General features: G+C 60.7%; 3 protein-coding genes across 5 annotated transcripts in view; 1 reads left to right on the top strand and 2 right to left on the bottom strand.

Moving 5' to 3' along the window:
- Positions 1-23,987, top strand: part of CSTB (cystatin B) — a 449,713-nt gene that overhangs the window by 278,985 nt on the left and 146,741 nt on the right. The gene's annotated exons all lie outside the window — the stretch shown is intronic.
- On the bottom strand, positions 903-23,327 carry AGPAT3 (1-acylglycerol-3-phosphate O-acyltransferase 3). Its single transcript, XM_049104598.1, has 8 exons — positions 23,150-23,327; positions 16,363-16,532; positions 15,671-15,832; positions 14,602-14,755; positions 13,835-13,937; positions 11,338-11,413; positions 6,338-6,536; positions 903-5,764 (listed from the first exon to the last, which is right to left on the bottom strand). The coding sequence occupies exons 1-8, from the start codon at positions 23,325-23,327 to the stop codon at positions 5,676-5,678; spliced, it is 1,131 nt and encodes a 376-aa protein (XP_048960555.1). The 3' UTR covers positions 903-5,675.
- RRP1 (ribosomal RNA processing 1) overlaps positions 23,237-23,987 on the bottom strand; it is a 132,601-nt gene continuing 131,850 nt past the window's right edge. Inside the window, exon 14 of one of the 2 annotated variants that reach the window (XM_049104580.1) lies at positions 23,237-23,376. In XM_049104580.1, the coding sequence (XP_048960537.1) occupies positions 23,306-23,376 (71 nt within the window). In that variant the 3' untranslated portion in view covers positions 23,237-23,305. The remainder of the gene's footprint in view (positions 23,377-23,987) is intronic. The other variant, XM_049104579.1, reaches the window with a different exon arrangement.

Here is a 23,987-nt window from a genome sequence, read left to right as displayed (position 1 = left end):
ATTCCAGGACAGCAAGTGGTACGGGGCCCTTTGGTTCCGTCTCCTGGGAACATAGCATCCTCTCGCCCCGGATCCTGCATCTGTGTGGGTGCAGGTGCACGGCCAGTGTGAGGGCAGATGCACGGGTATGTGTGTGCGGTGCATGGGTGTGAGTGTGCAGATGGACAGCATGTGTGTGTGTGCAGGTGCATGGGTGTATGAATGCAGGTGCACGGGTGTCTGTGCAGGTGCACATGCATGTGTAGGTGCACAGGTGTGTGCAGGTGCACAGGTGTGTGTGCAAGTGCATGGGTGTATGTATGAGTGCAGGTGCACGGGTGTGTGAGTGCAGATGCACATGTGTGTGTGTGTGCAGGTGCACGGATTTGTGTGTGGGTGAGCAGGTGCACACGTGTGTGCAGGTGTATGGGTGTGTGGGTATGCAAGTGCATGATATGTGCATGTGCACGAGTGTGTGTGCAGGTGCAGGTGCACGGCTGTGTGTGCGGGTGCATGCGTGCACGTGCTGGCTCATTTGTGTACTCTAAGGACTAATATTTTAATTTTTTTAGAAATCATTTATTTTAGTGCATGAGGGGGGAGAGGCAGAGGGTGAGGGAGACAGAACCCTCCAGCAGACTCCCTGCTGAGCACGGAGCCCGACCTGGGGCTCGATCCCCCGACCCTGAGACCACAACCTGAGCCAAAATCAAGAGTCAGATACTTAACCAACGAGCCACCCAGGTCCCCCTCCGAGGACTAATATTTAAAAAAATTAGCCTAGACGTGGGACTTCCGGGAGAGCCCATCGAGCCTGGTCTCAGGCGGCCTGAGCGGAGCGTCCCCAGCGCCGCGGCCACACCAGAGCACAGCAGAAAAGCACATCACCAGGGGCTGTTCCTCCAGCACAGGTGACACCACAATTCTTTCAGCTCGATTTATTTTCACAAGACAGACAAATGAGAGCCTGGAATAGCTCTTGGTTCTAACAAGAGTTCTTTTCTTTATAAAGAAGAAAAAGTGGTCCTTGATTTTTTCTCCACAGAATGAATTTGTTGTTACAAAAAAATAATTTCTGATATATACATGCCTACTTTGGAAAACCTTTTTGTTCTTGATGGCTTTTAAGACCCGTCTGCAGGCAGAGGGTCACTTAGCACTTTGTGCACCAGCTGATCTTGTCCTTTGCCCTTGCCAGGTGGTCACCGTCCGTCCTGATTTCCCCTTCCAAAAGCATCTTACGTGAAATGGAGAAGCCTGAAAAGTGCAACCAGCAGGACAGCCTCCCAGAGAGCGGTCACCCCGGGGTGGTCCGTGCGGGTGGGCGGCCCGGGGTCCCCTGCTCCCCCGGGGAGCACCTGAGCACGCTGGACACCAGGGGACAGGAGGAGGACACGGTGGCTCTCGTTCATGCTGAGGACATTTTCTCCCTCTCTACGGCAGCAGCAATGTTAATAAACACACACGGTGCCTGCAGCATCTGACCTGGAGTGTGCCCCTGCTGAGGAGGTTCACGCACGCCCACATACAAAGCGATGTCCACAGAGCACGGCAAACACGGCCGCATGTCTGGGACACAGGCATTTAAAACCTAAGGTGGCTCGCCCATCCCCGCCCATCCCCACCCACCCCCACAGGCTCCCATAGGCCAAAAATACTGCTATTCTCAACTACATAAAGCTCGTGAGTAGCAAAATTTGTAAAAATTAAGTGTATAAAAGGAAACATCCGTATAATACATTTGCACCCTGTATGTAATTCATCACTCTTTGAAACTGGCCAACGGTCAGGTAGGACAGAGCATCCGTAATAGAAAAAGAACCCCGGCGGCCGTCACACGGGTCGCGTCAGGGGTCCACGTGGTTCTCCAAGGACAGAGACGCCCGTTTACGGCTGCAGTACTTTCGGACGGTCTTTACGATTAAGAAGCCAGTGGGATTTCCCGGCGTTTGGGCAAGTCACATTTGATTGTCACAACGTACGAGTCTTACGGGTCTGAGACAATAAATACAAGCGGATCGGATGCCTTTCTGCGTTGCATCCAGTAACTCTGGTATAATGTAACACGGCTCAGTGCATCTCAGTGTCTTGTTCACAGCTCCACTTTGTCCCTTGGCTTTTGCAACAGAAAGTTAAGAAATTGAGAAGTCTATGAGGAAAGAAAGCTCCAGGTGGGCTTGTCATTACAGAGCTTAAAAATTTTAAGCAATTCAGTGGTCTTTGAAAAGACTATGCGGGTCAGCTTCTCTGGCCATGTTCTAGGGGCCCTAAAAATGCTCTGGTCCTTTCCGGCGACGGCACGGAATCGGGCAGCGGCAGATGCTCGGGGTGTGTGGCCACCCCTCGGTGGAGCAGAACGCACTGTGACATCTTCTACCCCGAACCAGTCCCTGCGGCTTTGTGCCCTGACCCTGATGGGCAGGAACGTGGGGCCCGAGTGTCTGCGTGACCCCAGCGGCCCTAGGGCCCGGGCGCTGGCAGAGGTTTGCTTTTCTGCAGGGGCTCGCTCGCTACAGGAAGGGGCAGGTGCACGGCCCGGGGCGGGCTGCGTCCAGACGGAAGGCCCGCCGCACGGCCCCGGGCCCGGTCACACTGCGGAGGGTCCAAGGCCGCGTCACCCCGCTGAACACCGAGCACGGCGCGCTGCGGAAAGCATGCAGGTACCGGCAAGGAACCGAGGCATGAGTTGACGCACAAGGTTGAACAGTTCACCTGAAAAATCAGCGGGCTGGAAAGGTTCTCCTGGGCTTGTCCTAGCAGGGTCTCAGCAGAGACAAGGCGACATGCAGAGCGCGACTTCCTCACCCGGATCTGACCCCCAGCGGCAGCCACGTGGGCGCGGCCGGACTGCAGACGCCTCCCGAGCTGATGGACTTCAACGCTCAGTAAGCAAACGAGGGGGAGGGGAGCTCCGCGTGCCCTGGGGTCCGGGGGGGTGCGGGCAGGAGGGACGGGCACGCGGAGATTCCAGATCCATCGGGCACCGCTGCGGCCTCGTGTACGACACGGTGCTGTTGACACTGCTTCATGCTGCTGCTCAGGGGGCTGGATGTTGAAGTCATCTCTTCAACTAGACTCGCCTTCTGGAGGACCACGCACCGGGCGTGCCGCCACCAAGTGCAGGACGGCCAGGCTCCCTCCCTGCTCTGGACTATGGCCAACGGGGACATGCTTCCCTTCCCACCTGCTCGGCCCTCCCCCAACGCCCCCTCAGCTGCACGCAGTGGCGACGGTCGCCCACACTATACCGCAGGGTCCCCAGGTCACGCAGCTGCCACAAAGCCGCGGTGAAGCCACAGGCGCCTGAGAAAGCCCTGGAACCCCCCGGCCTCACCGGGGAGTCAGACACCGGTGGTCCTCTCCTTGGCTGGACGCAGTGGCTGTGACCGCCACCCCAGCTCCACTCGCCGTGCACGGGCCTGTGCTGACCGCAAGCTCAGAGCTCAGCCCGTGGGGTGCTCACGGGGGGTACCCAGGGCGCGGGGCCCGAGTGCACCCCAACCACCCGACGGTCCAAGCGTCTGGCCTTTGTTTGGACGTGACGTCAGCAACACGTGAAGCTCAGTTGCGGGGCGTAAAGAGAAAAGAAAACCACTATCCTGATTTATTCATTTTAAGTTGAAGGAATTCCCTCTCCCTTTTCCTCCTGAGGTGGATGAAAAGCAACTCCACCCCCTCCATAAACCAAAAAAAAAAAAAAAAAAAAAAACCCCAAACATTCATGGTGTAGTTTTTATTGCTCTCAAAGTCTTGGCATCAAGTGCACAAGCTCATCTGTTAGATCAGAAGGGGATCACTGAGATTGAGGCCTGCGCTGGCCCGGGCGTCCGCGGCTCGCTGGGTGGCTCTGGCCGGGCTCCCCAGCGCACGGGCTTTGGGGGGGACAGCATGGATCCCGGCAACAAGAGCTGGGCGCTACTGGTGGGACCTACGTCTACGTCTGGTAGGGAATGCAGGTGCACGGCTGTGCCCTGCGGCGGCCACGGGATGTCCCAGAAGTTAGTGACACGCACACGGGGGGCAGAGCCCAGTGGCCGGGGGGGGGGGCGGGGGGGCGGGGAGCCCCAGGCGGTGATTCCCTCCCTGCCTGCGGGCTCTGAGCTGGGGGGCTGCCTCAGCCCCGAGTCTCACAGGGACCGTCACCTTCACCCTGCACCGTGCCCGCGCCCTTCCCCATGGCGACCACCGGAATCCCGCAGGGTCCCCCTTCTAAAGAGCGGGTGCTCTCTCGAGAAATCCTCCCAAAATACAGACTTAGGGCTGATGCATAGTTATTTGTCTAATTTAGCTTATCTTCTTCCCATGCCTCTTCTCTCCATTTCTTTTCCTGGAAAATTCAAGCTGCCTCTCTCTGGAATGTGGGCCTCGGGCGCCAGAGCTGACACCCCGACACCCGCGTTTCCCCCCTCGCTGAGCAGGCCGCGCAGAGTGTGACGGGAGAACAGCACACGGGCAGTCTTAGGAGGAAGTCCAGCGCAGGCGGGCAAGCTGCGCCCTGGGAGCCGGGGGTCCCCCCAGGGCCCTCCTGCCACCCGCCCGGCGGCCCCAGCCCCATGCCTCCATCCGCAGAACATGCAGCTCCCCGCTGGGGCTGTGGCCCAAGTCAGGATGCGGAGAGACACCCCCTGGTGGGGGGAGCTGCGGGGAGCAGTGCCCCAGGGCACCCGGGGGGACGCCCGCCTGCCCCCACCCTGGACCCCGGTGCCCACTTGGGAAAGAGGGCGGCACAACCCGGAGAGGCTCACCACCTCTCCTGCCCACCGGGGAGCTGAGAGCCCTCCACGGACCAACTGTAGAAGCAAAACCTTAAAACCTCTAGACGCCAGCGAGCTCCGAGCGGACGGTCTGCAAGCACCTCCAGGAGGGAGGCCTGACGGCGGCGATCCTTTAAGGAGCATCCAAGAGCCCCGTGGGCTGCAGGGCAGCCCTCCCCTGGCACCGGGGGGCAGGGGTGCGGCCCCGTGGAGGGCTGCCGCCTGGTGGCCACGAGGAGATGGGGACAGAAGGCTTTGGGGGGCTGAGGGGGTGCCTCCACTACAGAAACAGATGCGAGGTACTGACACACAGGGCCAGGTGGTCGGAACGTGCGACGGGTGCGCCTGGCTCCCCACGCATCGGACACTCGGCGAGGGCTCCTCACCCCAGGGACGCTCTGTGCACCCACCCCACCGCTGGAAGTGAAGGGCCGGTGCCGGGCTGGGTGGGACAGGCGGGCGCTTGGGGGCCTGGGACGCACGTGTCCCCGTTGCCAGGAGGGCAGGGGCAAGGGCAGGAGGAGGCAAAGGGCCAGGATGAGGTCCCGAAATAACCGATAAAAACCAAAACTGGGATCTAAGTTTAAGAAGAGAAAGCATCCGAAGGCTCCCTCTGGCAGCCAGAATTCTCTGGAGATGACATCGGGGTGAGACCCGTGGCCCAGGAGTGGCCCCCCCACCCCCGCACTGTCGCCACCCCAGTGCCCGGCCCTGCGGCTGCCTCTCGCCCCCGCGCAGGGGTGCGGCTGGACTCCTCCTCCGCGGGCCTCCACCGGCTTCACTCTTGGCTCAAGGTTTACTGGTCAGTATTAGTCACCAGTTAATAAGAAAAATAGTTTCTAAGGGTCTTTTTTTTTTTTCGATCTGTGTGTGTTGTTCTGCTTTTAATTGAGTTAATTGGATACCACCGTCAGGTTCTGTATGTGCAATCACAGCCAGTAATTATTCCTTTTTCTTAAATTCTTGGTTTCCGTAGCTAGAGCCTTTTTCTATCTCAGTTACTCCTATTAGCCGGCGGACTCCAAAGGAAGCTTTAAAACAGGAAAAAGGAGGTTAGACCGATCGCTTGGCCGTCCAACTGGAAAAACCAACATGGGGGGTCCCGGACCTTTTGCCTCAGAGCTCCCGGGGGGGACGGCAGGCCAGCACCCCCCACTCCCACCGCAGGGGCGAGGTAGGCGTGGGCCTGGGGCTGCAGTGCCCTGCCAGGTGCCCAGGGACACACGGGGTGTCCATGTGATAAGGTTCCGTGAGGGACCCTGGGCGCCCGGGTCGGGTGCTGGGCTGTAATGACCACGTGCGCAGAGACCCTCAGACCACCGTGCAGACTCAGCAGCCCAGGGCCCCTCCCAGGGGCGCCCGCCCAGCTTCGGCACAGCTTCGCCAGAGCAGGTGGCCGGTCAGCTTGCAGGGAGCCCGGGGACGGGGCTGCGGTCTGAGTGACCCCGCAGCCTAGAGGGCAGAGGCCGCTCTCCGAGGCCAGGACTCCCCGTGGACCCGCTCCCTATGGGCCGGCCGCCTCGATGGCTCCCAGGCTCGGGCACGGTGGCAGGTGCTCAGAAGACCCCCCCGCCCCCCCAAGCCGCGTTATTCACGTTCGTTACCTGCCCCGACAAACCCCAGGAACGTCAGGATCAGAAGGGGAGAGCCACTTGCAAAGACGCCCAAGACACAACTGAAGAGAGGAGACAGGAGGACCGTGGCCCAGGACAGGAAGTTCAGGAGCGTCCACGGCCTCCTGGGGGGTTTGAACTGCTCCCCCGGGAACACGCCCTTCTGGTTGTACATCTCCTGTAGGGCGTCCTGGAAGAGTCGAGAACAAGGCTGCTTTAAATGTTCTTCTTCTCTTTTTAGAGATTTTATTTATTTGACAGAGAAAGAGAGAGAGAGAGAGAGAGAGAAAGAGAGAGAACAAGCAGGGGGAGCAGCAGAGGGAGAAGCAGACGCCCCGCTGAGCAGAGAGCCCCATGTGGGACTCGATCCCAGGACCCGGGATCACGACCTGAGCCGAAGGCAGACGCTCCACCGACAGAGCCCCCCAGGTGCCCCGAATGCTCTTCTAACACGAGAGGGGGGTGCTGACGATGAGAATGACGCCGCCCGTCAAAGCTCCATGTAGATGAGGTGACGGCGTGTGCAACAGGTGGGGGAGGGCAGGACCCTTGCGGGACCCGAGGCTGCTCGCACGGAAGCTCGAGGAAAGCTGGGGGCACACAGGTACCTCTGGCCCCCATGACGGCTTGTTGGGGGGGCCCTCGTGGCTCCCGTTACCTCCTGATGGAGTGGGGGGCTGGGGGCCCAGCAGCCCCGGCACCCGCTGGTGGAAGGGCCTCACCCCTCGCCTCGGCGCACTGCTCTGCGGCCCGACAGCTGTGCCTGGGGCCCGGCCTGCTCCCGTCACCCCATCCTGCGGGCACCCCCACGTTCCAGGGGCCTCTGGAGCCCGCTGCCCCCGCTTGCCCTGACTTGCGGGTGGCTCAGTCCCACACCCGCGGCCTGGCTTGGCGGCGGGGTCCTGCCTGCGGCGTTGGGGAGGGTCGGGGAGGACAGACCTGCCACAAAGCCCTGGTGCCTGGGACGCCACAGCGTGAGCGTGTGCTGTGCCGTGGCTTCCTCCAGGCGGGACCCGGGTGGGGAGGCGTATCTGCTGTGCACACACATGTGCCGCGTCTGCCAAGCGTGCCCGGGAGCGGCACCTGCCCGCAGCACACGGGGCAGTGAGACTCGTTCACACGGGCTCCGGGACAGGAAATGCCAGCGTCCTCTGCTCCTTCCCCTGGCAAGCCTCCGCCAGGACAGCCCCAGGCCCCCTAGCCACGCCCACTCCGCGTCCCTCCGAGGCCTGGCAGGCACTCGGCCACCGTGGCCCCCACTCGAGTGCCCAGGAGGTGGGAGCCCGGGACTCAGGACTCCGTCCCAGTTCCCTCACCACCGCCTTCCCTGACCGCGGGGCACACACGCAGCAGGGGTGAGGCCAACAGGCCTGCAACCCCCAGCACCCCCAGGTCAGCTTCCACATCTGCGGATTGGGGAGACCGCACGGCTCGACCTCTGTGGCCCGTTGATGACGCCACATCATCAGGTTATGTGGAGCTAACTGGTAAACAACCGACGACGTGAGCTGTCAAGGCCTCTGGGAGGCCGATGTCGCATGAGGGTCCAAGTGCCGAGTCCGGTCTCCGCGGGGTCTGCGTCTGGCCTGGCAGGGGGCCATTCGGACCCTCTGCTCACAAGACGGGCACCCGAGGGGCACCTCGTGCTCAGCTACGGGACGCAACCTGTGCAGTCTCTCTGAGGCACGACTCAGGAGACATTTCACCAAGTGCCGATAGGCGACTTCCGCAGGTTACAGCGTTAGTGTCTTGGAGAGACGCTCGGCACAGAGTGGAACACAAGCTGTTCACAGACAGGAAGATGAGGGGCCTAAGCGGCGGTCACCCCGTGGTGAGTCCTGGAATAGTGCACTTAAGAGGAATGAGTCGGGGCGCCCGGCTGGCTCAGCAGTGGAGCGTGCAGTGGGTCCCCGTGTTGGGGGTAGAGTTTACTTCAATTACCAACAGGTGCCTGGGTGGCTCTGCTGGTTAAGGGTCTGACTCTTGGCTTCGGCTCAGGTCGTGATCTCGGGGTCATGGGATCGAGCCCCAGGTCGGGCCCTGCACTGGGTGTGGAGTCTGCTCAGGACTCTCTCTCTCTCTTCCCCCAACCCTTCCCTCTCTATTTAATAAATAAATAAATAAATAAATAAATAAATAAATAAATAAATAAATAAAATTTAAAAGACCTTCTTAAAAAAATAAAAGGAGTGAGTTAAATATGTTTATGTCAATGTTGACAGATATAAACTCAACGGGGACTGAAGAAATGACATCACACGTAGTGTGGTGTCCTTAATGTGAATTACATTCTAAGTGACGCAAAAGACAACTGAAAATACTATCCTATGTCTCAGTACTATAGGAAAAGATGGCAAATAACATCAAAATACCCTGAGAAGTCATATATGTCACTGCGTGTCACTTTCTGTGTCTGCGTCAGATGATTTTGGAAAGTGAACCTTTGAGATGAGATGAGGCCCCTGCTCCATCACCTCCTGGGGCTGCCGTGCTCCCGGCTGGGCCACTCCGCCCCTCCTCGCCCGGCCCCTGTTCGCACACGCACTCGGCAGGCACGTGTGCGTCAACACAGTGCACGTGCTGCCCACACACCGTGCCCCCTTCCTCACGGAGCATCATATGTACGACACGCACACTGAGGCCATCTTGGTTTGCACATTATGTCCCCACGATCTGGTTATGTTGCTGACACATGGTTTGTTCATTTTGACGGAAGCGCAGCACACGAAGACACACACAGTGTCCCACTTCCTAATAACGCACGGTTAGGTTATGTCTCATCTTCCGTTGAACAACACTGTTTCTTGCAAGTTTCAAACTCTCAGACGACGCCCTGGACTCCGCGATGGGCTCTCCTTTGTGATCTAGTGTGTTCAACACCTACCCCCCACCCCCCGTTCTATCTACGTGGACGCATACGCTGCATTTCCTCTTCACGGAGGCTTTATTTTTCTTCTGCAGAGTTACTCTTGGAAATCATACATTTTATCTAAGTTTTCGGGTGTGTGAGCCTAAAGTGAGCGGTACTACTCTCATATCGCTTCCCCCTGCTCTTTGGTGGGTTTACCTTTTCATTCCTATTGACGCTGCCTTTCTTCTCACCAGTCAGTCCTGACCACGGCTTTCTATTTTATTAGTATTTTTAAAGGAAAAGCGTTTAGTACAGTTGATTCACTCTTTGGTAGCTTTGCTTTCCATTAAAATGGTTTATGCTATTTTCATTATTTTCTTTGTTCTGTTCTCCCCGGGCTGACTCTCTTTCTAACGTGTGTATGCATGTGTTATGTGTGTGGATGGCAGCGTGTGTGATGAGTAAGAAAATAAAATGTACGTAGGACATTTAGAAGGGGCCCTGATAGGTGTCTAACATCAACTTCACAGCCATTCCCTGGCGGGGAGTATGTCTCTACTCTGCAGTTATTCTAAGATCGCCTCGTTGTCTTCGGTGTTCTGCAATCTCATTGGTAAGTAGGGGTGGATATCTTTTTATTTACCCTCTTCCAGACTTGTGTTTCTTGAACCCGATGACTTCCAGAAGCTGTGTGGTCGTTGTCTCTGCCACCTGCTCTTCACCACTCCTGCCTCCTTCTGGACCTGCCAGGAGTTACCTCCGGGGCCTCTTGGTCCATCGTCCGTGTCTTCTCAACTTCCTTCTATGTTCTCCTTTCCTCTGCGCTACATCTTGAATAATTTCTTCTCAATCTTCCAGTTTACTGACTCTCTCTTCAGCTGTATCATATCTGCTATTTAATCGATTAAGACTTTCCTGTCAACGACCACATTTCTCCTGCCTGTACACTCTACTTGGTTTTTCTCAAACCTGACTTCCTGTAGGCGTTGCTCTTTTGTTTTCCGTTACTCCTTTGTGCCCGATCACTTCGAGAATACTGATATTCGTGTTGGTTTGATAGTTCCCTTAGCGACCGTCTCTGGAAAGTCTATCTCTTCTGTGTCTGCGCACCCTGTGCACGTGTCTGCTGACATGCTCATCGCCAGCAGAGTTGCTGTGGAAATCTCGAGCAGCTGAGGTTTAGAGGACTGTTTCTCTCCCGGGGACTCTGGAGTCATTTGCCTAGAACTGCTCCTTGTGCTGCTATTTTCGCTTTGCTCTCCTTAAACTATGCGGCTAGTACAAACTCAAACCCCAAACCCTTTGAGGGCCGACCTGTGACTATGAGTTATCAGGGGGACCTTGTTGAGACCAAGAGGAGAAGGGTGAGGCTCAAAGCCATTTCCCCATGCCGGCAGGTAAGTTTCTTTCTGTCCACCGTGCAAGGGAAAAACTCTGAGCGTTCCTGCCTAGAATGAGGTCAAACCCTTATCTCCTGTTTCTGGGTAGGCATTAAAACTCAAGAGTCCAGGTTATGGGGACCTGCAAATGCCACTGGTGGAGCGTGCCACTCCCAGTTCACAGGCTCACCACCTGATTCTCAGCTCCATCTTCTTCCTGACCCTTAGAGATTTCCCTTATTTTTTCTTAAAAGATCACCAGGGCCTTTAAAAAGATATTTGTCATATGTGGAAAGGATCCTCTCATTCTCTAAGGCTCCCACAATGCTGAAGATGAAGACGTCTCATCCTGTATGTTTGTGCTGGCGCTACGTTTCAGGGGAGGGTGTGCTGGGGGGACATGGAGTGGGGACCGGTGTGGCTGACATGAGGATCTCTTCACGTTGCCTATGTATAGCTCACACCCACGATATGTGTAGGCTGTAGCTCTATTAGCTCTTTTGCATGAAATAGCAAAACAAATGTGATAACACGCCATCAGCCACGGCTGTATGAACACTATCCTTTATATTTTCTCTACTGTGTTGATTTCTCACAAGTTAAGAAAGATGGAAGAAACTGGAAAGAAGGTAGAGCGTGTTTGATAAGCGCATGGTCCTCCTGTCTCCAGCAGCCCTTGAGCCCCCGCCTGCCCCAGAGCTCCCCCTCTGAAACGTCTTCACGAGACCCCCGGGGGAAAAAGGAAAACCGCGTGCCCTTACCTTCTCCTGGTACAGTTTATGAAGCCACTGAGCTGCTTCCTTTTCATCCAGTGGGATCTCTTCCAGAGGAAATCTCCTGTTTTGTTAAGAAGATTGAAGCAAAGTGGCTTACCCATTGGATGGCATCAACAGAAAAGGGGAAAAAAATCACTGCAAGGCAGGGTGACTCACCGGCCCCACTTTCTCTGCTCATGGGACTCACTTGGGTTCTAAAGCCACACGCACGTCAAAGGCCTTCACCCAGACACAGTGCTGTACTCCCTACTGCCCCGCGGGACTATGGGGGCCATGGAGGGCGAGCGGGGCGGGGGGGCTGTCCCTCTCCAGGGCACAGCCGATGCATTTCACAGGCAGTGCTCACGAGCAGTTTCACGAGCAGATCGTGCCCCGTTTCCACTGCGAAGGGTGAGCATTTGTTAGCCTCGGCAGGAGTTCTGTTCTTTCTTAATGGTTCGTTGTTTGGAAATAATCAAAACTGAGAGGGTCTTCCACTGGGCAGAGATTACTTATTTCACAAATGAAATCTACTTGCTCCAAACGGGGAAAGCAATAGAGATTCAGGACTTAATGATCTTGACTCACAAACAGCTGGGTTCGGTGAGGACACTAACTCACGCATGACCCCAGTCCCCGGGGGGCCGCCAGCCCGGGAGCGCCCGCGTCTTCCTGGGGAGACCAGCAGGGCCAACAGGGCTGCCCCCCCCGCAGCCGCAGCACCGAGCCCGCCAGCAGGGGCCGCCGGGGACACGCGTGAGCAATGACCATCGCGGTAGTCTTCCCGCCTGGCTGCTCCCCGCCGTGGGCCGCAGCATGAGGAGCCCCGCAAAATCTCCGTGTTGGAAGGGATCCTAACCCCTCTGCCTCTAAAAATGGAGAGCCTGGCTTTATATGGGTCACTCCTGTCGATCTTCATAGTTACAGTGAGAAGGGACACACGCCACCAGACATGGCAGCGATGCTGGTGCCGCACATCACGCAGTCTCAGGGAAGCTCTGCTGCACGCTCCCAGGCAGTGAAGGAGACGTGCACCCCCTTGTGAACAAAGACGCTTTAACTCTGTGGGCCCCAAAAGACCTTGGGAGCCGGGGCGCCACAGGTAAGGAGACAAAGGTCAGAAGGGGCTTGCCCACGGAGGGATGGCTGTCTACAGGCCTCCAGCCCACTTGTCTATCCTCCCCTGGTTTTGGATCTGTATCCTGTAGGAGATAACCACCCCCAGGTCCTAGTGTTAAATGGCTGTTACACGCAGTATGAAACGTATAAAATAAGAATTTCAAATGATGATAAAAAAATAAATAAAAAGGTGAGCATCTGTGTCCTGGAGTGGACTCCGGCCACTTCAGGGATGCGGGTGCCCGTTGCCGGAATGAGCACGGGGAGCCTCACAACACTCCATCGGGCCATGAGAGCTTTGGCTTGTTTGATTATAAGCATGTGCTGGACTCACTGGGATATTGCTTTCCTTCAAAATACCTGAATGGTAAATATCACAAAATAGTAAACCGAAGCTTTTAGAAGTTCGGAGCACATATCTGTTAAAATAAGATGAGGCACAGTGTAGTTCTGCAACAAAGGGGGAACGCACAGAGTAAGGCACGGGGCTTCTCCTGGAAGGGACCGTCCACTCGGAGGGGCAGGGCAACCCGGCGGGGTGGCCGGAGCACCCACCCGGAGCTGGATCAGGGCGTCCCCCGGCTCCGCCCACCCCTCACTCCCCAGACTGGCTGGGGCGACGGCTGACGTCGCCCCAGGAGGAGGCCACCGGGACGCTGCTGGCTCTAGGGACCTGAGGGCAGGGATCTGGGGCTCTGGCCACATCCCGGGGCGGGCGGGAGAACCTACACCTGCTCCCAGCCGGGGCGCTGCACACTGCGGGGGAAGCAAGCCCCTGCCTCACTCTTCACATTCCCGAGATGATTCGGGGGGGCGGGGTGCCCCGGCTGTGTTCTGGAGATTCACATGAGGAGGGCCTCTGGGAGCCCTGAGGGCGGGTCTGACTCGGGGGTCGCCCAGTCAGTGCTGCCGGGTGACAGTCCCCGGACCTAACAGACAGCTACGCCCCAGGGGGGTTCGGCCTTCCTGGACACAACTGACGGAACCAGCAACCGGGAAGTCCCAGTGGGGTGAGCCAGACGAGGGGAGGCCCGGGAGGCCCCGACTAGATGTGTCGAGGGGGGCCGAGATCCTAGGCCCCTTTACTTAAGGACCCCACACCCTGGGGCTGGAGCAGTCACCCTTCTGCCTGGAAGCCCGGTCACGGCCAAGCTGAAGCTCCGCGCCTCTTAAAACACTTCTACGTGCCCTCCTGCCCCTCCACCCCCCCATCTCCCCCCTCCCCCCGGGCAGGAGAGGCTGCTCCTCCCTCAGAGCACCCAGAACACTCTGTCTTCACCCCGCACCCACTCCCGCACCCCACCTCTGCGGTCCTGGGGAGCCGGCTGCCTCCACGGGCACCGGGAGGGCCCGGGGGGTTCGGGGGGTGGGCAGGGCAGCTCACCTCACACACATGTCCGCCTCATACTTCTTCCCATAGAGGATTCCCAGCAAAGATGGGTTCTTGTTTCCACGGAAATTCAGCGTGACGTCGTAGACGGCTGCAACTGTTGGGGTGGGGGAGCCCAGGTGGGCGTGGGCACCCGCACCTGCACCTGCACCTGCTCAGCCCCAGGCCCACGCCAGCACCCTGCTCTACCTCAGACCCCACTCTCACACCCCACTCAGCCCCAAAACCCACCAGGCCATGCACCCCGATCTCATACCCCACTCAGCCCACACCCCACTTACCCTAACCCCGCTCACCCTGGCCCTATTCTCACACCCCGCTCACCCGACCCTGCTCATCCGACCCCACTCACCCTGGCCCTGCTCTCACACCCCGCCCAGCCCCTCGGGCTCATCCACCCACAGGGTCGGGGGGACACAGGTCACCGCCTTTACTGACCACTTGTGTTCAGATTTACTGTCTGGCTGCCTCTCCTCCACGCCCTGTCCTTGTCCCTTCCTTTGATCTCGCCCCCTCTGGGAGTCATCAGAATACGTGTCTTTTCCTTTCAGGCTTTCGGTCACAGACTTTTTCCTTATTTTTCCTCATTTACTTATTCATCACGTGTTGCACTGACCAGCATTTCGTCACCTCAGGAGCGCCAGGACCGTCGCTGTGCCAACTCCGCCTACCGGCCCCTGGTGTCATTCACTCCCGCCCTCTGGGTCCCGTCGGTGGCGCGTCTGAGCGCGGAGCCCAGGGAAAGCTCGGCGGCCCCCTACCTGTCCCTCGGAGGCACTGGACCGCCGTGGTGAAGCCCTTGGTACGAGGCAGCAGGTGGTACTTGAGGACGGGCAGCCCCTTGGAGACGGCCACCTCCATGCTGACGCGGTGTTTCTTCTCCGTGAAGCGCGTGCCCTCACAGTACAGGAGGAACTGGGACAGACGGGGACACAGGTCAGCCCAGGCCGCGGGCGGGCGGCTCCACGGAGGGGCGGCTCCCCCTCACAGAGCGTGGACAGACGACAGCGTGCGGCATCCCTCACGCGGCGATGTTAGTTAGGGCTGCAACCCACCCTCCAGCCACACACAGTCCCTCAGAGAACAGCTACCAGCATCGCGCTTATTCCCAAAGCTGCAAGACAACGTCCCAGAAGGAAGTGAAGCAGGAGGTGTCCCTGGGCAGCAGCCTTCCCACCAGTGCGTGGAAAATAGGGAGCCTTTTATCCATTTGCCTAAACGTGAGGGTGAGAAGTGCAAGGAAGGAGCCAGTTCTCAAGGAGCTACTGCTAGAGACCAGAAAGCTAGAAAGAGAACCAATGTTCATCGACTGACAGCCACGATTTTGGATGCCTGGCCCATCAAACTGATGGAAGGGGCTGGAAGATATGAAGAAGCGCCCGCCCCAGGCGCCGAGCGGGTGTGCTTAAGAGGAAGGTAAATCTTTGGATTGAAGCATTAATGTGTCCCCAGGACCACAGGGTGCCCGGGGTTCGCTCTGCAGCCTGGCTCCCCCGAAGCTGCTCCCTGCAGAGAAGGCCCCTGAGGGCCCGGGTGGGTTCTGGGCAGGGGCCGGGCAGGCCATGCTCTGCTGCTCTCAGGGCAGCTCCAGACGCACAGCTGAGCCGGGGATGCAGGAAGGGGGCTCCCTCTCCAAGCACCCTCAGCAGGGCTCCGGGTCAGGACGCGGCAGGCAGAAGCGGGCGATCCAGGAGGGGTCCCCCACTCCGTGCAGAGGGCGCGGGCGCTGGCTCCCCGCGGAGCTGCTTGCTGGTGCGGGAGCTCCTGTCGGCTCACAGCTAATCATTCCGGCTGCAGGGTGTCAGGAGACGGGGCAGGGGGGGCACTCACCCACATGTACTCGGGGTAGTCGGACAGGCGCTTCAGCCCCTGGATGACGGTGTCCCGATCCTCCTCCCATTTCCGCTTGCAGAACACGATCTCCAGGAAGTACCACGTCCAGCCGATGAGGGGCACGTACAGCAGCTCCCTCTTTGCGAGGACTTTGGAACTCTGGGGGGGGGGCGGTCAGTGAGGGTCCAGACCCCCACAGGCGCCCCGGGACCAGCTTGGCGGCCAGCGAGGAAGCCCTGCTCTGAGCACAGCTGCTGCCTTCAGCAAGCCCCAAGGGCGCAGGCAAGCTGTGCTACAGACAACGAAACTGAGGCACAGGCCTGGCGGAGGGAGGGGTGTGCACTCCGGGGCTGCCCGGGGCCCGCTTGGGCCGCCAAGCACAGCACACTGCTCGGCCTGCCTCAGCTGGTCAAGGGAGCTCTACAGGGACTCTGGGCGTGTAGGGCTCATGGGAGGAAATACGAGAAACCGGAGCGCAAGACACGCCCTGGGGAGCTGAGGGCCACCCTGACCTCAGACTCTGGGCTCAGAGGGACTGAGGGCAGGACCAGGAGGGAAGGAAAACCCAGGTCCCATGTGACTCACCCCCAGCACCTCCCAGGGTCCCCACACTGCTCACCCCCAGCCCCTCCCCGGGGTCCCCGCGTGGCTCACCCCCAGCCCCTCCCCGGGGTCCCCGCGTGGCTCACCCCCAGCATGCCAAACCGCTCCGACATGGTCCACCCACAGAGGAAATCAATTTCGAAGTTGTGGTTGAGGATGATGACCACGTGCTCCTTGCCGAAGCGGTCCACCGTGGCCTGGTCGGTGAACAGGGTGCACTCGGTACCGGACCACCACTCCAGAAGCATAACCAGCTCTGTGGACACAGGGGCGCCGAGTCAGCAGGGCCAGGAGGCCGCGCTCGGGTCCAGGCCCCACGGCGGGGGACACGGGCCGAGCCCGCGCTCCGGGCACCTCGACGCAGGCGTTGTCCGGAGGGGACCTCCTGCTAGAAACGAGCTCCGACGGTTCATGTGTCATGAGTTTGACTTTCCTAAATTATAATTATGTTTTCTGAACAAAAATCAGGATGAGGACAAACGGGAAGGACAAGTAGAGGAAAACCGTAATCATGGGTGGGCATTGTCAGGTCCAACTACAATGACTCGAGGGACTGTCGTGTTTCATCAACAGAACGGGAGGAGGGGTGCGTGCACGTGCGCCCCCAGCCCAGGACCTCCGGGCCGCCAGTGTGGATGTGCTGACCCCACCCGCTGGCGCACGGCCACCACAGGCCAGGCGTCCCAAGAAAGGTGACAACGCAGACCGGAAGCAGGACCGTGACACCTGCCCATCCGTCTTCTGATGGGGCTGGGCCCTGAGGACGGAGGCCAGGGCCTGGAGTCCACACCCGACTGCCTGGGACTCAGTTTCCCCATTTGCAGAAAGGAGGCAATGGTGGCTCTCCTTCCAGCAGCCCGGGCCGAGGCGGGGCCGGACACAGGGCTGATGCGCAGCCTCTGGGGTCCGTCCCCCTCCTTCACTTCCAGGCAGGAGCCGGACGAAGTGTGGCCGTGAGACGATACCGGGACCCTCACCAGCCACGGCCCCTTCCACCCAGGAGGCACCCCGGGGCAGGGTGAGCGGAAAAGCCGCCCGTCAGGGGCACTCGGTCCCAGTGACCCCACCAGCCCGGCCACTTCCATCTGCATTCAAGCGCCCGGACGGTGGTGCAGGTGCAGACAAACCATCCAAACGGACGCTCCCAGAGAGCATGCGCGGGTGCCACGGGCACTCGGGAAGACGCTCAGTACCATCAGGCGTCAGGGAACGCACACCCAAACCAAGGGAGACGCCCCTTCCCGCCCCTCGGGACGGCTGTCCCTGGACACCCCCTCACGGCGCCACGGGGGACACAGGACAGGGCAGCTGCCGTGGCCCAGGGCAGCTCTTCCTCGGTAACCGGCGTCCACACCGAGCTGCGGGATGGCCCGGCGATGCCACCCCGGGGGCCTGCCCGGGGCCCTGGAAGCAGGGGTCCACGCGAACGCTTGTGCACGGGTGTCCCAGCACCACCACCCCCCGGCCGCAGAGCAGGAGCAACCAGATGCCCGCGGAGCGACGGCCACGCCCGGACGACCGTGTGCTCGCCGAGTGGGTCTTGCGGGGCCGACGTGTACAGATATGGGCCACGTCCACGACGGGCAAGGCCACGGACGGGAAGTAGCTTACAGGTTGCGGGGGATGGAGGTGACCGCTAACGGGCAGGTTTCCTTTGGGGTGAAGGCACCAGGACCACCGCCCTGAATGGGCCGCACGGTGCGAGGAGTGGGCTCCGTGTCGTAAAGCTGGTGAAGGGTGGGGGGGGGGTAAGCCGAGGCCATGGGGCAGGCAGCGCAGCCCCTGGGGAGCCCCCGGGAGACGCCCCGCCGGACCGCGAGTCGACGGCGAGCCCGGGCAGGGCCTGGGCGGGGCCCGGGGGGCCCCGGGTCACCCCAGGCCGCTGTGGAGCCGGGAGGGGTTCCCGTTGTCTGGCAACGTCCCCGCAGACCTCTGCGCAGGCCACCCGGCCCGCCCCCGCCGGCACCGCCACCCCGCGCCGCTGCAGCCCCGCCGTCGGGGCCCTCACGCAGGCTGAGCCGGCAGCTCGCGTCCTCCTGGGACCGGCTCCTTTCACTCAGCGGACGTCCCACGGAGCGTCGCCTTGTCACCCGCGGTGCAGTCCCGCGCAGAGGCTGAGTGGCTTCCCGGGTGCAGCCCGCCTCCTCCCTCTCCGTCCGTCCTCCGGGCGACATGGGCTCCCACCCTTGGCCCCGCGAGGGGCGCTGCTGGGGACGCGGGGAAGTTCCGCTCTCACCTCTCCTTTGAGGGGAGCCAGTTCAGCCCCCGCCCCGACTCAGAACTGCCAAGGCCCCGAGGGCAGGGCGCACCTGAGCCTCGCCGGCCGTGCGGCCCCCGTGACAGGGACCCCGCGGGGGCTCCGGGGCCTGCCCGCCACGCCGGCACTGCTCCCCAAAGGCTGGCTCTCCCAGCCGTCCTGCGTTTCCGAGGGGCGCCCAGAAACCACAGACGGGGGGAGAGGGCGTGCATCTCCAGGACTAACGCAAGACACTGGATTTTCTAAAAAAAAAGATGTTTTTTGCAAACGTTTCTTCACTCGGGCCTGACAACTCACGCCTCACTCACACTGGCACGTACAACCACGTCCACGTGCCCCCCCCCCCCCCGTCTCCCTGACCGCCTCCTGGAAAGAACCCGCAGAGCAGGCCACGGGCCCCCAGGGCACAGCCTCAGGAGCGCGGCATCCTGGGCTCGCCTCACCTTGTGGGGCCACGGCCCACGGCCCACGCTGAGTAGCTGTGGCAAGCGTGCCATAGACAGTGGCAAGGCCCCAACCACACCCCGCGGGCAGCAGGACGGCACAGGGCCACGCATGTTACCCCGAGGCCGTCAGGACCGTCACCAGCACCCACGGCCTCCCCCGGTGCTCGGACGGCCGCGTGGAAGCACAGCGGAGCAGGAGGCGGGGGCTGCGGGGGGCCAGTGGGACCCGCGTTGGCGCAGGAGGACACGGCTGGCGTTCCACGAGGGACGTGCGCAGGCGGGCGGCCTTCCCCTCCCCCCCCCGCCGTGGCCAGTCCTCGGGACCTTCCCTTGCTCATGGAGCACCAGGGGTCTGGGCCGGGCCGGGCAGCGAGGAGAAATGAAGACAGATGGACAGACACCGCAAGTCCCCCTGGGTCCCGGAGAGCGGCTCCTGGGAGGGTGGCCGCGGGGAGGCTGCGGCTGCTTCTTCCGTCCAGGCCGGGCGGCCAGCCTCTCCGTGGAGCACGACTGCCAGGTCCTGGCGTCCGTCTGTCCGTCCGTCCGTGCCCGCGATCCCGGCCCAGCTGGGAGCATCGCGAACGAGGAGCTGTGCTCCTGGCTCCTGGGCGCAGCGCGGATCTTGCTGCGACCTCCCTCCTCCGGGTGCACGCCGGCCCCCGCGCGGTGAGCGAGCTCCTCCGCTGCACCCACCCTGCTGCGCACCGCGTCCCCAACCGTCTGCATGGACTCGGTCTGGGCGGCGCGGCTCTCCTCTCTCCCCTCCGGCCGCCAAGGACCAGCCGTGGCCAGGCTGGCGGGACCCAGGGGCGGGACGAGGGTCAGGCCGGGAACGGGCTCGGGGTGGCCGCCGGGAGGGCGCCGGGGGTCCCAGGCAGAGAGCAGGAGCGCGGCCAGCGGCGCGGGGCCTTAGAACAAGGACGTGACTGCAGCGCTCCCCACGCACACGCCCCGCCTGTGCCAGCCTCACAGACGGGCACCGACATCAGGAACAGGACGGCTCAGCCGTGCCCGCCCCCCAGGTCTCTGCCCTGCGCCTCGGCCGTGCCTTTACGTCGCCCTCTGTTCTTCCTAAAGATCCCTCTTCCGCAGGGATTCCAGTGTGTGCCCGGGGGCGTGAGCGCTGCCACTCTGCCGGCCTCGCACTCTTCCCGTCACCCTCGGGAGAGACCGCCGTGCGGGGTGCAGGCCCTGTCCCCGGGTCGAGGGGCTGGGACGGCTGTGGGGCCAAGGCTGCGCTCCATCCGTCCATCCGTCCATCCGTCCGCCGCCCCTGCCGGCACCCTGGCTTTCCTTTCTGGGTATTTCCACGCCTGCTCTGGTCTCCGTGGTTTGTGACTTCCCTGGGGCGAGTCGCTTTGTGTCCCCTGCTCCTGTCTCCGTGCCCCTGGGAGCATCCTCCGCCGCCGCCCGCAGGCCTGGCCTCTCCCCCGTCGGTCGTTCAGCCCCGTGGTCGCTCTCCTCCCGGGGCCGGGCCGCTCACTTGCGTCCCGTGTGCCCGCTGTCCCCCGAGCTGGCTCTGACGTGATGTCACATCCGTTTGCTAAGAGCTCACTTCAACAATACCCCAGCATCACAGCGTCACTGATGGACGTTCTGGTCCCTTCGGTCACTGCGGGTGCTCGCTTGTCGCCCTCCGACCGTGTGCGCCCGCGGGCTTGTCTTCCTCTGTGAGGCTCCCGGAGCCCAGCGGGGGCACATTTCCCCCATCGGCTGATCCAAGGGCGCTGCTCACCTGCCCCCGCCCCAGCCACCCCCGGGTCCCTGCCCTGCAGCTGCCTCCCCCCGGGGCCCTGGAAGGCAAGCTCAAGGTTCTGCGTCAGCACCCCGCTTTCTGCCGAGGGGATGGGGCGGGGCCCAGAGTGTCCCTTAGGCCCCGCGCACGCAGCCACACGGCCACAAGGCGGCTTCACCCCGGGCTCAGCCGTCGGACCCGTTTGGACCGAACGACCCCGCAGCAGGTGGAGTCTACTGTTTAGTTCTTCAGTAACTAGTATTGGCCCTTCTGCTGTGCACTCGTCGCACCCACGTGTGCTCACGGGCAGCTCACTGCACGTTTCACACGACAGGATTTCTAATTCTCCTCCACCCCCCAACACACACACACACACACACACACACACCCTCTTTCGTCTAAAAAAGAAACCAAACCCTAGGAACTGGCGCTGTTACGCGTGCAAGGCGAGTGAACGCTACGGGCCAGCTTGCTGGTCTCCGCAGAGGCCGTGGGAGGTTGTGGGCCTTTGGGCCTCCTTGGGGGGCTTCTCGTCTCTGCTCCCGAGCTGGAGGGTGAACAGAGATGCTCCGTCTCCTGCAGAACGTAAAACAGGTATTGTTCCTTCCTTAGTGCAAAAGAAACACGGGCTTGTGCTAAAACACGTCAACGGTACATAGTTGGACGTAGAAATAAATGTCAATGATAAAAAAGGAAAAAATAAAAAGCCCAGTAAGTAGCAAATAGGTAAAACAAAAAAGTGAAAACTAGAAGTCCCTCCTTCCTCTGGTCCCTGGATACTCAGGTTCTGGACGACCCTCTAGGCACGGACAGCATGTGCGCACGTCACACACGTGTTGTCTTGAAATAACCAGCAGCGTGGGCAGCCCCGGTGGCCCAGTGGCTAAGCACCTGCCTTCGGCCCAGGGCATGATCCTGGGGACCCGGGATCGAGTCCCACGTCGGGCTCCCTGCACGGAGCCTGCTTCTCCCTCTGCCTGTGTCTCTGCCTCTCTCTCTCTCTCTCTGTGTGTGTCTCTCATGAATAAATAAATAAAATCTTTTTAAAAATGTACTTTGAAGAGGGTTCTCTATCAGTAAGGCCCCTGCTCATACCGGCTGCCGGGCGCCACCGGGTGGACTCACCATACCTGGTCTCCACCAGCGGGCACTTGGGTTGCTGCCAGTTTTGTGCTAATGTAAAAATGATAAAACGAGAGCATCTGTGCACATATGTACTTTTTCAGGTAAGTCTCTAGGTAAACATTCTTATTTCGTAGAATAACGGTAAAGAACTATAGCTGTTCGAGTTGCTGACATCCCCGGCAAGTCGCCCTCCGAGGACGTGCCTGGTCCCCCGAAGCCCCAGTGTGAGCACTCAGCTCCGTCAACAGCGGGCTTTGCCGTCAAGCTTTGGCGTGTCCGTCCATCCGGCAGGTGCAGACTGATTTTCTACGGACACGCACACACGCGGGTGCACGCTAGCCACAGACGCACACGGCTACACACGTGTACTGAATGAGAAGGTGGGCGAGAGTCCTTCTCTTTCACAGACGGGAGCTCACAGATGCGCCAGAGAACGGACAGCCCTGCAGGCTGCCCTGGCGACCGGCGGGGACCGGCAGGCCGAGCCCGCGTGAGACAAGGCTGGGCGGTGGAGAACCGGGTTTACATTCGTCCTCAAAAATGCAAAATACTGTGTTAAAATCATACAAAGCTGCCTTCTCTGTGGGACCGAATGGTCACACGATGGAATGTCACACGGCTCAACCCAGGGAGGAGTCTGGGGCCGAGCATCCGGCGGCCAGGAACCAGCCCCCTGGCACTCCTGGGCGCCTCTCCGTTCCCGGTGCAGGGACAGCTGGCCAGGACACCCCCGCCCCATTCTGGTCACGTCAGGAGCGTTCCTACCCCCGAGGCCCTGCCTGTTAGGGGGTGGACACTGCTCTGCCCGGGGTTCGTCCAGCACAGAGGACGGCCTGGCCTGCACCTGCCCGGCCCCCACCTGCCTCCAGCCCTCACCTGCCTTCAGCCTCCACCTGCTGCCTGGCCTTCCCGACCCCCATCTGCCCCACCTGCCGCCCGGCCCCCACCTGCCCTCACCCACCCCACCTGCCTCCAACCCTCACCTGTCTTCAACCCCCACCTGCCTCTGGCCCCCACCACTGCCTGGCCCCATCTACCGCTGGCCCCCTCCCCTGCATCCTCGCGCCCCCCCCACTGGCCACCCCCACCTGCTGCCTGGCCCTCACCTGCACCACCTGTCCCACCTGCCGCCTGGCCCCCCACCTGCACCCCTCCTGCCCCCCACCTGCCCCACCTGCCACTCAGCCCCCCCACACACACCCTCCCGCCCCCCACCGGTCCTCACTGGCCAGCAGGCCCCCCCACCCTCCACGTGTCCCCTCCCCCCCGGGCCCCCACCTCCCAGGCGTGCACGGCGCGGCGGCACTCACGGCTCCACAGCGAGTAGGCGAGGCGGCAGTTGAGGCGGCGGTACAGCTGCTTGTTGATGGGCCAGAGGACGAGCGTGCATAGCTGGACGAAGTTGATGAGCAGCCCGCTGACCACGAAGACAAACCCGATGAGCAGGTGCACAACAAACTGGGTCTTCAGGTAGGCGAGCAGGCCCATGGTCGCTGCTCAGGAGCGCGTGCACGGCCCTTCACTGAGAACAGCCGTCCTGGAAGGACAGGGACGGGGACGGCGGTCGGAGGGGCGCCCGGGAGCCCCGCACTCCGCAGGCACATGCGTCACACACACACCAGACACACCCTACATACCACACAGCACACCCAGACCCCACACACCTACGCACCACACACGCGTGCGCACCACACACACGCCCTCACGCACAAAGGAGGGAAGACATGAAGTGATGCCCCTAAATGTCACCAGTCGTTAGCTCTGGGAGGAGGCATTACAGGTAGATTTTATTTTAGGATTTTTTAAGCATCATTTAAAACATCAAACTGCACATGGAGTCCCTATAAAATCAGACCCACGGTACCTCAACTATTTAATTCCCAGACGGTGCTGCACCTCCTACACCTTTGTTTGGGCTCACACATGTGCCCTGTTGGGCCACCCAGGGACCTAACCAGTTTTTCTCCCCTTGTCATGTGTTCCTTACTTTCAATGGTGAAGCCAAAGCTCACGTTTCCTGGCTGCACTTGTGTCCCCACCCCCCCAAGTGGCAGAGAACCAACAGGAAGCCGGGACCCAAGCTCAGGGCTCCCGAGGCCGGGCACCTGCAGGCCTGGTCGGCGGGAGAGGTGCCCGCACGCTCTTTGG

Source organism: Canis lupus, chromosome 31, assembly GCF_003254725.2.
Source record: "Canis lupus dingo isolate Sandy chromosome 31, ASM325472v2, whole genome shotgun sequence".
NCBI classification, from domain to species: domain Eukaryota; kingdom Metazoa; phylum Chordata; class Mammalia; order Carnivora; family Canidae; genus Canis; species Canis lupus.
This window is presented reverse-complemented; position numbering and strand designations above follow the sequence as displayed.